The sequence below is a fragment of the Paralichthys olivaceus genome, chromosome 11 (assembly GCF_024713975.1).
Source record: "Paralichthys olivaceus isolate ysfri-2021 chromosome 11, ASM2471397v2, whole genome shotgun sequence".
NCBI lineage: Eukaryota > Metazoa > Chordata > Actinopteri > Pleuronectiformes > Paralichthyidae > Paralichthys > Paralichthys olivaceus.
In genome coordinates, this window is record NC_091103.1 from 22437412 (window position 1) to 22450430 (window position 13019).

General features: G+C 37.8%; 1 protein-coding gene across 2 annotated transcripts in view; it reads left to right on the plus strand.

Moving 5' to 3' along the window:
• cntn5 (contactin 5) overlaps window positions 1-13019 on the plus strand; it is a 102057-nt gene that overhangs the window by 43717 nt on the left and 45321 nt on the right. For both annotated transcript variants that reach the window (XM_020087986.2, XM_020087987.2), the window contains exons 4-6: window positions 3578-3701; window positions 3794-3969; window positions 11230-11325. In XM_020087986.2, the coding sequence (XP_019943545.2) occupies window positions 3578-3701; window positions 3794-3969; window positions 11230-11325 (396 nt within the window). The remainder of the gene's footprint in view (window positions 1-3577; window positions 3702-3793; window positions 3970-11229; window positions 11326-13019) is intronic.

The window sequence follows — 13019 nt, forward strand, 5'->3', positions numbered from 1 at the left end:
GTCTCCTCCGTATTAGCAGATTGGACGTGGAGCAATGTCAGAAGACGTGTTTAATAAATTTTGCTCAAAGATGTGCCCTGTCATTTTGGCTCGTTTTATCACACCGATGTTTGTTTTGGTGCAATTTTTTTTGGCGTGTTTGGTTCTAATTAGTCTTTTGATTTGATGAAAACAGGGGGAAATGTCATGTTTGTCAGCTTGACCTAACTCGTAATTGGTCGAAAGCAGCATCCATATGTCAGAGACTGCAGGGAGAAGAGATTTGTCTTCAATCTTTATTTGCTATGCATAATAAAATAAGACATTTACGGTTCATTTGTCCATTTATTAAATACTTTAAAGTCAGTCAAAGTCAAGGTTAGTTTCACCTGTGAGCCTGAGCAGAACATTTTATGACTCTGCAATATGCATTATATTCAGGTCAGGCTCGACATTTAACCTTAATTACAGTACGATCCCGTCAGGACCTTGGGCCTTTCATTAAAGCAAATAAAAACATAACAATAACTCTGAGTGTTTCTATGTGTTTCTATCCACATCAGATGGACACTGTGGGAGTTTTGTCCCTTTTTAGGCATCAACTTTCAGTTTTAGGGGACGAAAGATATTTGGAGAATTAATCATTGTATACAGCCATATTTATTGATATGTATTCTTTGCAGTTAACGACTGTTTTTATGTCCACCAGACACCAGCAGAATCCTCCCGAGGGGATGCACTGCTGGGCCATAACATTGTCCAATTTTATTTCCAGCTTGTTTCAGCTGAATCAGAAATGTTATGTTTTCATTTGAAATAGAAATCATTTCATCATACATCATGCACCACTCCATAAGGCTGGGGCGGCATTCTAGAACTGAGGAATAATTGTATGGATGGATGTAGAGACATGTTTTTGTTTCCTTCTTGTTTTCACACCAGTAGCATGGGATTGTTTTTGGTTTTATATTCACATCAAGGTTTCCAACTTAATATTGATTCATTTTCCTCCTCTGATTAGAGTATTTTTTTCAAGAGCTTTTTATTTCCCTGTGGAGCAGTAAATTGCTGACAAAGGGTGATTATACAAACCCAGAGAAAGAAGCCATGATTCATATCTATCTTTAGATCTTTCCTAAATAGTTGGAGCAACTCAACAATGGTGGCTTGCACTGCTGTATTATTTCTGTACAATTACTGCTTAAACATGGATTTCTATATTTTATGCTGTAAGAAATGTGTCCACTCTACTTTAGCTGTCACGTATTTACATAAAGAGCATGTGTTTACCGGGCTTCATAAATTCATTATCTGAGAAACTCTTCTTCTGGAGAACAGAGGATCCCTCCGTCTTTGAAAAGTCTTGAATTCCGTGGTGCTGTATACGTAGGAAAGCGTCTGCAATGAGTTCATCCACTTGTGTGTTAGCAGACGGCTTGATCAAAGAGCAGAGCGCTGTGAAGGAACAGATGAGAATTGCCGCAGAGAATGTCAAGCAGACAACATTAAGCTAGAGAGCACATTGATTTGTGGGGGTATTTGTGCTGTGGAGAGTTCAAATTTTACAAGAGCCAATTCATATCACCAACAGGAGCACGATAGATCAAGAAACTGTGGGCTGAGCGTCGTCATGTAGGTATTAAATAGCATTTCACAGATTTGAAATTGCATAAGCATTTGTAATTCGAGCTTTAAATGGACTCTTTACTGGAAAAACACAAATAATATTCCCATGTTAAATACTTCTGGCATTAATTTAATTTCTATGTAACACAACCTCATGCCCTGTTGTTCAGAATTTATCATTGGACATTAAGTAAATCCTGTTATTTTTATTTTTAGATCAACATTTTTTCAATTTAAAGTTATCTGATTTTCTCTGCGGTCTTCACATGTTTATTATTTTTCTGTCATGAAGAACATTTCTTAGAATGTCCAACTCATATCGATGCAAGTAACTGATATCAGTAACATCAGGTGACATCAGTAATTTATAAATACCTTTGTTGTTCATTCATCTGAGCATGATTTATCTTCTCTGTAACACCAAAATTACATTAAAGTCTACTTTATGAACAGGCTCTGATTCCAATGTGTTGTTACCTCTCCACATTTTATGGCCACGATTTGTTGTTTGAAACTTATGATAATGAATCGCAACCTATTTTCACGAACGCCTCAAGTGTACCTCGCTCTGTCAGCCAGGAAAAACAATCAAAGTGCTCCCTTTGTACAATACAAACAGTGCAGAACACTTGATGACAGATCATCAGCACTGTCAGAGTTTTATACTTTTGGGATACCAGCACTCTGCTATGACGTGAGCAGCAATATGATCTTATTTATAATTTTTTTATGCTTTTACATGTGCAATATTGATTTAGATTGGTACAGTCAGTCACAATACGGGGGTAGGAAGACAAGAACAAAAGTCCTACACATTTTAAATAAGCTAGGGAAATGTAGATTCAAATTTTTGTTCTGTTCAGATTACATTCTTTGTATATTGCAATTAATGCCTTTTCAGAGATGAGCTATACTTGTTAACTCAATTTGTTGCACAGAATTAAGTCTCTGAATTCCAGATGGGACTTTTTTCTGTGGACAAAATTTTTATTTCTGGTAATTTCGCTTGTAGAGCTTGTTATAATAAAAAAATTACCTCCCTGATTTTGGTTCCACTGGTTACTGTTGTTCTAATGTGAAGAGTGAATTTAGATCATAGTGGGAAACAGACCTCTGCGACTGCAGACGTGGAGCCGTCAAGAAATGCTCCTCCATGAGTCAGTGACAGTTGTCAATCATAACGTTCACCTTGCTTCTCATAGATCTATAAATATGTATTTTTACCTGTGTTATATATAATATACAACGAATATGTGTGATAACAATTACAACGAATATAACAAAATAAGGCTATATATGTGTGTATTATTTTAAACTGGGTAATGTTTGACTTACTAATTTTCTCCATGTCCAATCCATTTGCATAGAGGAGACTGGATTTTTTAACTCTGTAGCCAGCCACTCGGTCAAGAGGTTTTGGCTTCACTTTTGGGAGCTGTCATCTTGTCCATATTTTGATTCAGTCTTTGGTTAAGACCAGTGTAAACGACCTTGCCACCTCAACAGAAGAAAACACAAACAAAATTGACTACATCATCAAAAGGTGTAAAAGGTTTTGTATTATAGCTTGTGACATTTTTACTATATGAATTATATCCAACCAGGTTATTTGTCTGAATACAAAGGGTTACTTCGAACTCATTAAATTGTTGAAGCTACTTCAGAACGACTCTAGCCTCAAGGTTTCTCATTGTAAACACATTTTTCACATTCTCACTCTGAGGTTCTCTAAATACCTTCTTACTGCTGAGCAACTGCTTCAGTTTTAAAATATGTCAAGTTTCATCATTTGCAAAACTGCTGTCTGTTGTTGTTATAGTCTGTTTTGCTTTTTTTTACAGTTTCATCACTTTGAAGTTGCACATATTTGTATTTTCCTTAAAAGACGTTGGAGTGAAGAAGTAATTGGAGGATAGAACTGAATGCATGACAATTACCATCATACTTGTCTTTATCTCTTTTTCTCTCATAGAAAGTGAAGAGTTTGGGCCTGTTTTCATCCTGGAGCCTGATGATGTCATTTTTCCTTTGGATTCTACTGAAAAGAAAGTGGTGATGCAATGTGACGCACGGGGAAATCCACCACCTACGTACAGGTGGGACATGTTTTTCTTCTGTCTCCTAAATGTAATCTTACTTTCTTTCATTCCTCGTCATTAACATCACTTCTTTGTCTTGTGCTCTTCAGTTGGTTCATCAATGGGACAGACGTGGTGGAGGAGGCAGATTACCGCTACAGCTTCATTGATGGGAACTTGATTATTACCAATGCCAGTGAGATCACGGACTATGGGAAGTACCAGTGTAAAGCAGAAAACCGCTTTGGGACCATCTTAAGTCGAGACGCTCTGTTGCAGTTTGCATGTAAGTTGGCCTTTTACTTATTCAACCATCTCTTACAATTCTGCTAACAAAAGGTCTCAGTAGCATCAGCTGTAGCATTAAGCTCCAGGTTTCTGTGTTGGCAAAATGTATGAATGCACCTTTTTTTTTAGTCTGTTACCTTCAAGCTCTTTGAGTCCAAATAAATCTGTTTAGTTCAAGGCTAAATAAACAACTTACTCTCTGCAGTAAGGTTTTGCTGAGTTCATTTTTACACTGGTTCCATCTGATTATGTTGAGTCACACTGCTAACAGGGTATGTATTCTCAAATGTAACATCTTCATGGTAAATTAATATGAAAAAATACACATTTCTTTCCAAACTACTCCCCTGGCCAAGCTCCTAACCGTCATCAGTGTCCGGTCAGACGGTGTGAGCAGGGGCACTGTGAGAGAAGGAAAGTGCCTCGCTGGTTTTCTTTACAGTTTCCTCAGGAGCAAAGACCATAATAGCTTTATTGGCATTTTTGCTGGGAGCTTACTGTTCTCAGTGGTTGCTGCTAAGTACAGTATATGGTCTCATATGTTGTTATTTTTAGAGGACTTTGTTAGAGGAGTAGGTGTGATGTATGTTTTATACGCCAACCTGGAAGTGTGCATTACAGTGGTTCCCACAACAAAAAGCTGTTACCAATGGTACTGTTCCATTATTATTCAATTATATCTGTGAAAATCTTTTTCCGGTTGTCGAGCATGCGCCTGAGCTGGAGAATCGCCTGCTGCCTCTTTCATATCTGAAAGGCAAACTCAGGAAAATGTGAGAACCCAGTTTTCCAGACATTTTCCAAAGTTCTGAAAAATGCCCTTGAAATTAAGTAATAGTTTGTGAGAATAAATGCCTCAAGGCTGGAGAAGCAAACTAATAAGTAAAATTGATTTTCGGTATCAGAGTGATGAGGTTTAATGTCCACAACAATTCTGTAATTTCATTTTAGCAATCCTGTTTTTAAGAGAAAAAAGTTTAAAAACCATATGCAGGGAATTACTGCCGTATTTTATGTTGGAGAATAAAAAGTTGAAATGTTGTGAGCTTGTGTTGACAATTGATCTTATTTCAAGTATCTCACAAAAAATCCATTCAACAAGCCCTTCATTCTCAGGACTGGGGAACCAGACGTGCACATATTATAACTTGTTCTTTGGTATTAGGACTCATTCTATCACTGAGGAAACAAGTGGCTGGATTAACCTGAATCTTTGCCAACATGAGCAAAGGACAGAGTTCAGGTCTGCTCTGTCTTTTCTTCAGGCTAATAGAACCTTTTGTTTTCTTTACTCTTTTCTTTCATTTGTATTAGCATGATCAAAAAAGTGAATAAGTAAGTACAGTGCCAAATTAAATACAAGGCCGTCTTGGTTGGCAGGCCAAAATGTCCAGATGGTAACGCGCAAACACAATTTAAATGAGTGCTGCTAATTTCTGAGGGACAGAAGCTGCCCCCAAACATGTACCCTCATCTGTCCTCTCAACTGTCCAGATCCTCCCCCTCTCTCCACTCCAGTGCCAAATCCTTAAGTTCAAAAAATAAGCTTGAGTCTTTTTTCCATAAAAATGTAACTTGTCTGAAAATGAGCAATGAAAGTTGTAGGTGCTCAGTTATTAGTGTAAGCTTCAAGCTGAGATACGGACACTATAGGCACGGTGGAAATGTCCGATTTTTTCCACTGGAGTATTTTGCTAATTTTATTTTTACATGAGGGAATCAGGTATTTTTCACCACATCTTCTTTATTGAGCTTTTTATTTGATTAAGGGTTTCTGTAGTGGTTTCTGCTATAGATGACTATGAAAGCTAAATGAACCATAAATATATCATACAGTATAACATGAGTGCTTTCCAGGGTCTGTAGTTTTTTTTGTTTAATGTTGCCTTATTTAATCATTAAACCCAGAGTAATACTATACCACAGTACAATAAAGAGTGACATCACATTGGAAAGTATTGCTATCCCTTTTAAACTCTCTGCAAAGTAGCAACCAGCATGGGTACCCACATTTAGTGACATTTACTTACATCTTGTTCATTTGGTCTCTGTAGCTACATTTAGTCGTAAAGCAAAGTCCATGTTTGAAGTCATCTTTGGTAGATTGGCAGGTATGTAAGCTGAAACGATTTGTCATCACTTTGACTCAGGCCAATTTCAGACAGAATTGGATTTTGCCATTCGAGTAACTGAACAGTCAGTATCCTGTTGTTGGGGGCATGACAGGGAGTAACATTGAAGTTGATGCAGCACAGACAGGACAGACAGGCTGCATCAACTTCAGTGTATTGTGGTCTATAAAATACCCAATAACATTATCATTCAACTCTTTTTGCTAATTGACATTATTACCTTGTAGTCGGTTACAGCAATAAATTGCCAGTGACTTTGTTCGGAGCCAGAGCCTGAACATCTCAGTGAATTAACATGCATGATGGTCTCAGCTGTACTATTGAGTCAGCAACAGATCCCACATCTCACCAACTGTTGTATGAGATGTGAGTCAGAAATATCCAAGGGGGAGGAAAGAATAAATATTTGTGTAATGGTGGCGCATTCAGTAATATCATCAGTTAAAGACACACTGAAACAAATATTTGTTCTATTTGTGGATACAGTCTTTTAAAAATATAGACTCAAATATCTTTAAACAATAGAATCATGTTGGGCAGGGCAAACCGGAAAATCAATGGTTCGATCCCAGTCTTCCACATTTCACATGCCAAAGTCTTCACGGACAAGATATACTGAATCCCAAATTGCCCCTGTCGGCTGTGCAGTTCTCATAGAAATCAGTGCTGCCCATACATGCACTGTATGAATGTTTGTGTGGGTAAATGACAAAAAAGACTAGAAAAGCACCATATAAAACACCACTGACCATATTGTAATGAAAAATAAAATAATTTCAGTCTACTCACAAAGTAATTTCTCTGAAATTGAGTGTAATAAATAAACAATTTGAGATGTTAAGAACGACAAAATTAATCTTTCTGTTTAATCAAATAAAATCTAAATGTTTGACTGATCCAGCAGCTGTACACAGAAATTGATATAAAATATTCAGGAATGTGTAGAAACAATTTCAGAAAGTTCCTCGCCTTTTCCAGGATATAGTGTGTGAGTGTGATAATGTAGCATTTGGTGTAATAGCAGTTTGTTGCCATACTGTCTTTGTGTATAAAGCACCAGTAGGAAATAATTACATTAACTTTGAAGGCTGAATTTGGTCATTTCTGTAGAAAAATAGGAAGTTCCTTTGCAACTACAGTTTTTCAGTGGACTCGAAGTGCAACATTTAAATATAAACTGGAATGAAAACTAAATGACTAAAAAAGAGTACATAGAAACAAAGATGTGCAACATACACCACAGACAAGTCTAAACTCACTGAAAACACATATACACTGGGATTTTTTCACATTGATTGGCTCTGTGTGTAATGCAGGGATAATAATGCATAATCAGAAAAATACACAGGGTCAAACAGAGTATATCTAATATGGTCAAAAACTTTAGTAAGCTAGATTCAGAAAACAAATGTCTTTTTTCTGAAATTCTATCCATGCCTATACAGAAGTGACACATGTATGTTTCCTCAGGTTTATTGAGTTCAGAGCCTACATGCAGCACCATCAGTGTGTAATAGTCTCAAACCCAGTCAACATTTCCTTTAAATGGGACCCTTCAGAAGGCTTGCCACAGAAACAAAGAGAGGTGCCCTGCAGCACACATTTGGATGCAGAACCGTCCCTCTCTCTCTCAGCATAACAAATAGTGGGTATTTATCACTCAGCGTGGAGCGCAACTTTCCCTGTTCTTTTCATGTTGGCACTGCACACATACAACTGTTTGTGCTCTATACTGAGTTTGTGCTACATTTACTTCAAGTATTTCATTTAAACATGAAAAAATTCCCTTTATAAATTGAATGTTTTTAAGCAATTACAAGTTGTAAGATGCTGAATATGAATTGACAACCTTGAGTCCCGTGTGTTGACATTAATGCAACTGTGTGTATTAATACACATACAATAGAATGATCTGCACTGGCAAATATTACACTTTATAAAGATGTAGTAATTCCTACTGGCTCAGACACGGCAGAGAGTCTTCATCATAATGCACTACAGGAAGGTCTGGTCCTGTGAGCCAACTGACCTGAATAGTTTCTGTAACTGGAACATAAAAACAATGAGTTATTTGTGGAGGGGGGGGGTTCGCAACGTTTTTACTCCATGATTGTGTAAAACTGTGTTACCAGTATACACACATCAGCAAATTCATATTTTGTGATGTTAAGTTTTAGATTTTGGTCAAGATAAGGAAAAAATCTAATTGTCTTTTGTTAAGAGGGGCTAAACTCATTTGGACCTTGCTGGCCTGACTGAGTTTTGCTGGGTCGGGCAAACGCTCAGATCACATGCTTGTGCAGCACTGTACCCTCTATAGTCCAGAGGGTTGTTATGTCAAGCTGCTGGACTGAACACGGCTCTGCTTCTTTCAGGGAATCAGGGGAAAGGTGGAGTGGACCAGCTAGACTGCATGAGGAAAGGTTCAGTCAAGGCTGTCTATATTCTATCTACTGGTCGTGTTCTCTGCTCCATAGATGTTTCAGTCGGATGTTTTCTCTCTCTCTCTCTCTCTCTCTTTGTTTTGAAATTCTAAGCCGCTGAACTCACACTTGGGCTGTTTTTCAGGCGTGACTTTGAAGGCAGCAGGCAGAAAGGAGGCCTCTGATCTTTCTCCCCAAAGATTTCCTCTCTCTCTGCAGATGAGAGTCTGGCTGAGGCTCAGGTATCGAGTCTCTGTGAGCAGTGCGCTAGTAATGAAATTAATGCACTGCTTTGACTCGAGCATTTGAAGATCCACCCGCACACACACCTTACTCTGAAATGTTCTGCAAATCTGATATCAGCGGTATTTAATACCCATTGATTGAATTATACTGATGTTAAAATAACTAATTTGTATTGAACACCTGCTCTTGCGTTATCTGCAAATTTCATCGTTGCATTTCTGGATTTTAAACATTTATGCAGACGTACTGTACGTTGACGTGGGATTTTTGGGGATGCTATTATTACCATGTTTTTCATTGTTAAAACGTTTTGAACATCAATATAAAATTATAACATAACTAGTTGCAAAGAGAAATGATTGGAGTTTCCTTTTGAACCTCGTTTCATGGTTCAATAAAATATGAAGGCCTTGAACATTCCTGTCATATTTTTTAAGGGAGAAGTGATAATTTTTGTAGTCTCTGCATTGCTCTTCTCACTATACAGTCAGTACTATAGGTTATATCCAGAAAATCATTTCTGGATAGTGGGAGGAAGTTGAGAGGCAACGTCCAACTTTATATATATTTATAAAAGAAGCTCCTGATTTTTATTTTCTCTTTCTCCTCGTGGTGGCTATCACTGCTCAAGCTACCCATAGCTGATTTATTCCAAACAAGCAGTGTTGCTGCATCTGCCTGCAATTATATTATCTAATTGTCCATGCACCTACGTTATGCTCTTAAACTGGAAACGATGCACTGCAGGGTGAATCGCTGAAGCAGTTGGTAATCTCGAAAAAGGAAAAGGACAAGATGACTTAGCGTTAGTGAATAATTGCAGAGAAAAGAAAATCTACACAAACGCATGCTCACATTTGGTTCCTGCCACGTACAAGTCATGTTGTACTTTAGCAATTACTGTTGTTGTACTTCAGCAGTCGGATGCAAAGAGCCCCGGTCAATAGTCCTTAGACGGTTAGTGTTTCCGTCTTTGTGTTACTTATTAACTCACTCATTTGTTTCATTTGTTCTCCTGAGAAATCTATTTTACTTAACTTGAGTCCGTTTGCTCATTGAAGCTAAAATAAAGGACACTGATCGGCACCAAGTCATGATCCATGTTGGATGAATAACAAAATGAGAAAGAGGTAGAAAAAACAAAAAACAAAAGACAGGGGGATGACAGCTGCTGGTGAATCAATAAGGAACATTGTGACTATCTCTGGACACCTCATACATTCTTATCGGACCAAGACGAAGGCATCAAGTAGCTTTGAGACGGCAGTGCAGGACGGTTTCTTGAAGAACATTAAATGAAGAGAAGATATCTTCAGTCATCTTCATTTCTTAAAATTGAGATGCACTTCCAGTATTGAACAGTCTGGAGCTGAGTAACGGTTTATTATAGGATCTGCTTGGGTTCAAACTAACTCTCATTAAACGTTTGCATATCACATTGGGTTTGAATGCCGAGTTAAACTGTCTCATAACAGCTAAGTGACAAATGCATAAATACAACATACTGCTTCTCCAAGTAACCACACTGTGTCCTGAAAGTTAAAGAAATATAAAGTGAAGGGAAAATGGCTTTGTGCTACATTTAAAGATAAAGGTCGTGAACCATGATCATTATTAAATGTGTCAGAATATGGGAGGAAATTGAGGTTTCTCATGTCACTAGGAGGCGTAATTATCCAGCACTTTCAGGTGAACAGTAAACAATGTCCCTCAAAGCGATGGAATGAAAGTGGTGCGGACACAGAGACCTGCCCTGGGTCAGCGGCCTGTCGCTTGATTTCCACATTTTGGCGTTGCCTCAAATGGAAATCAAACGGGCAGCATTAGGTTCCAGAAGGCTGCCGTTGCGGGATTTCAGATTAAACCTGCTTTGTTCTACTTCTATAGAAAAACAACCAGGTAAAACAAAGACAACAACATCAGCACTGATTCAAAATAATGTTTCGGACGTATTTCTTTATAAGACGCTCATTCTACATGTGAATTATTTAATCCTGCAATGACTCAAATGCAATTCTTCCAGATCCATGAATTATTACCTGGGAAATCAGGAAAAATTGTTGTTCTGGATCATCCCCCTGATTTGGTTCTGCACCAATGTTTAATGGTTTCTTTAGTTTTTTGGTACTCAGTCCTTTTTTTCTGGGTAATCATGCTTACAAACAAATAGACAGAGGGGAAAATATAACCTTAATAATCTTTATTTGACACCAGACTGAAAATCAACAGAAGTTGGCAGTCCAGGTACGTTCTGTGAACTCATTACTATATAAGCTTTTCCCACCAGGAACTGAATAGAGGAATATTTACCTTGCCACACAAACTCAAAATTCAAGTCAGTTATTGTATCAGGGAGTTTTTCTTTTTCATCCCTCAATATGAAGTTGAGGCTGAGTGCAGGGACGACTCTTCAGATTGATCCGACATAACCATGATGTTATTGACTGTGTGTTTCAGATCTCGGTGCTTTCAGTGGAAAGACCAGAGGTGGGGTCTCCGTGCGTGAAGGCCAGGGTGTGGTGCTCATGTGTACCCCTCCTCCTCATTCACCAGGTAAGACATTAAACTGCACCTCAAGTCACAACCAGAGCTTTGGGGCTGATCAATAAAATCCTCACTGTTCATCAGGACGCCCACAACAACGAGTAATGTTGTTGCTGTTGCAAGGTGAATGAATGTTCTAATATTTATTTATTGTGTTTTGTACCCCATCTATTCTCCTGTCCATCCATCCATGCTGTTCAAATGATGAGCGTGATAAGTTATGGCAACAACAGAGCAGAAACACAGATTTCTCAGGGATCAGATTTGCCGGATCATTAGAAATGAAAAGAAACGTTGCACCGCCAATTATTTCACATATCGGCAGAACACGGGCACCGAGTCTTTAATGGCATTTTCTTGAATTTTGTCAAATTTAGTACGAATGTTCATTCGGACTTATAGATGAACTGATTAGAATTAGGTGGTCGAAGGTTAAAGGTCACGCGCTGACCTCATGTTCTTATGAATGTGATATATCAGAAACAACCATCTGGAATTTCATTGCATCACGCACTAATATTGACTTGGGCTCAAAGATGACCTGATTTGAATTTGTAGTTCAAAGGTCAGAGTCACTTTGACTGCATAAAACCTTGTGAACGTGTTATCTTAAAAACAAGTTCTGGGAAATAGACTCAGATGAACTTGCGGGTGGCAAAAGGTGACGTTCACAAATTATGCCTTTGGCCTCTTGAACATGATGTCTCAAGTCTGCCTTTAGGGATTTCCAAAATTGATCAGGTGTCACTTAGACACAAAGATTAATTTGATTAGATCTCAGTGGTCAAAGGTCAAATTGACCTCACACAAGTCTGGAAAAAACCTTCCTTGCTGTGAAACTGCACTGGTTGGCAGGCGTTTAACTGCAGAGTGTTGATGATAGTTTTTCCAACCTAACAAAGGTTTTCTGTTGAATGGGTAAAAGTGTGATTGACATCAAATTAGAGATGATGTGGAGTGAGGTCAGCATAATGGAAAAAGTGATTTTCTGTCATTTAAGGTTTGCTGCAATAAGCTGTAAAATTGACCCAGGTTTCAGAAATCATGACATTCTGTTACGGACGCCCATGTTCCCAATCTTTGTATTAGAGCAAGATCAATATAGAATTTTATATTTTATATATATATATATATATGTAATCACTCAACCATTAAAAGCACACTTCAGAACATCATAAGATAACTTTGGAATGAATGGGTGCTGAAACACTGTAGTGTTGCGCTAATTCAAGATTATGCACAAATACATGGGTGTGATTATGATTTATGTCTTCAGCAGTGATAACATTAAATGAAAAATGATCTTTGACCAATAAATAAGTAGAGAAAAATCCACAGCCATTAATTTGCCAGTCTGATGGATTTCCCATTGAGTCAGAGCATGTTCCAATTGAATTTCATAGTGTGTAGGGAGTGTTTAAACAAAATTTGGATTAGATTGGATGTAGGAGGATTTAAAGACATTAAAATGACACTTAAATTAGAAAATTCTCAAGAGTGAAAAATAATTTGAAGTCAGTGAGATGTGAAAAGTTTCATGGCTTTGAGCGCTTGCAATCAGTTTTAATGCATCTTTGGTAAATAGTGTTTTACTAAGAGGATCTTTGAATACAACCTACTGGAGCTGTAACTGTGTCTTCTCTTTATGAAGTTGCCCTCTCAGTGGATTAAACAAATGATGCTGACTCTGCAAATCAGTGTCT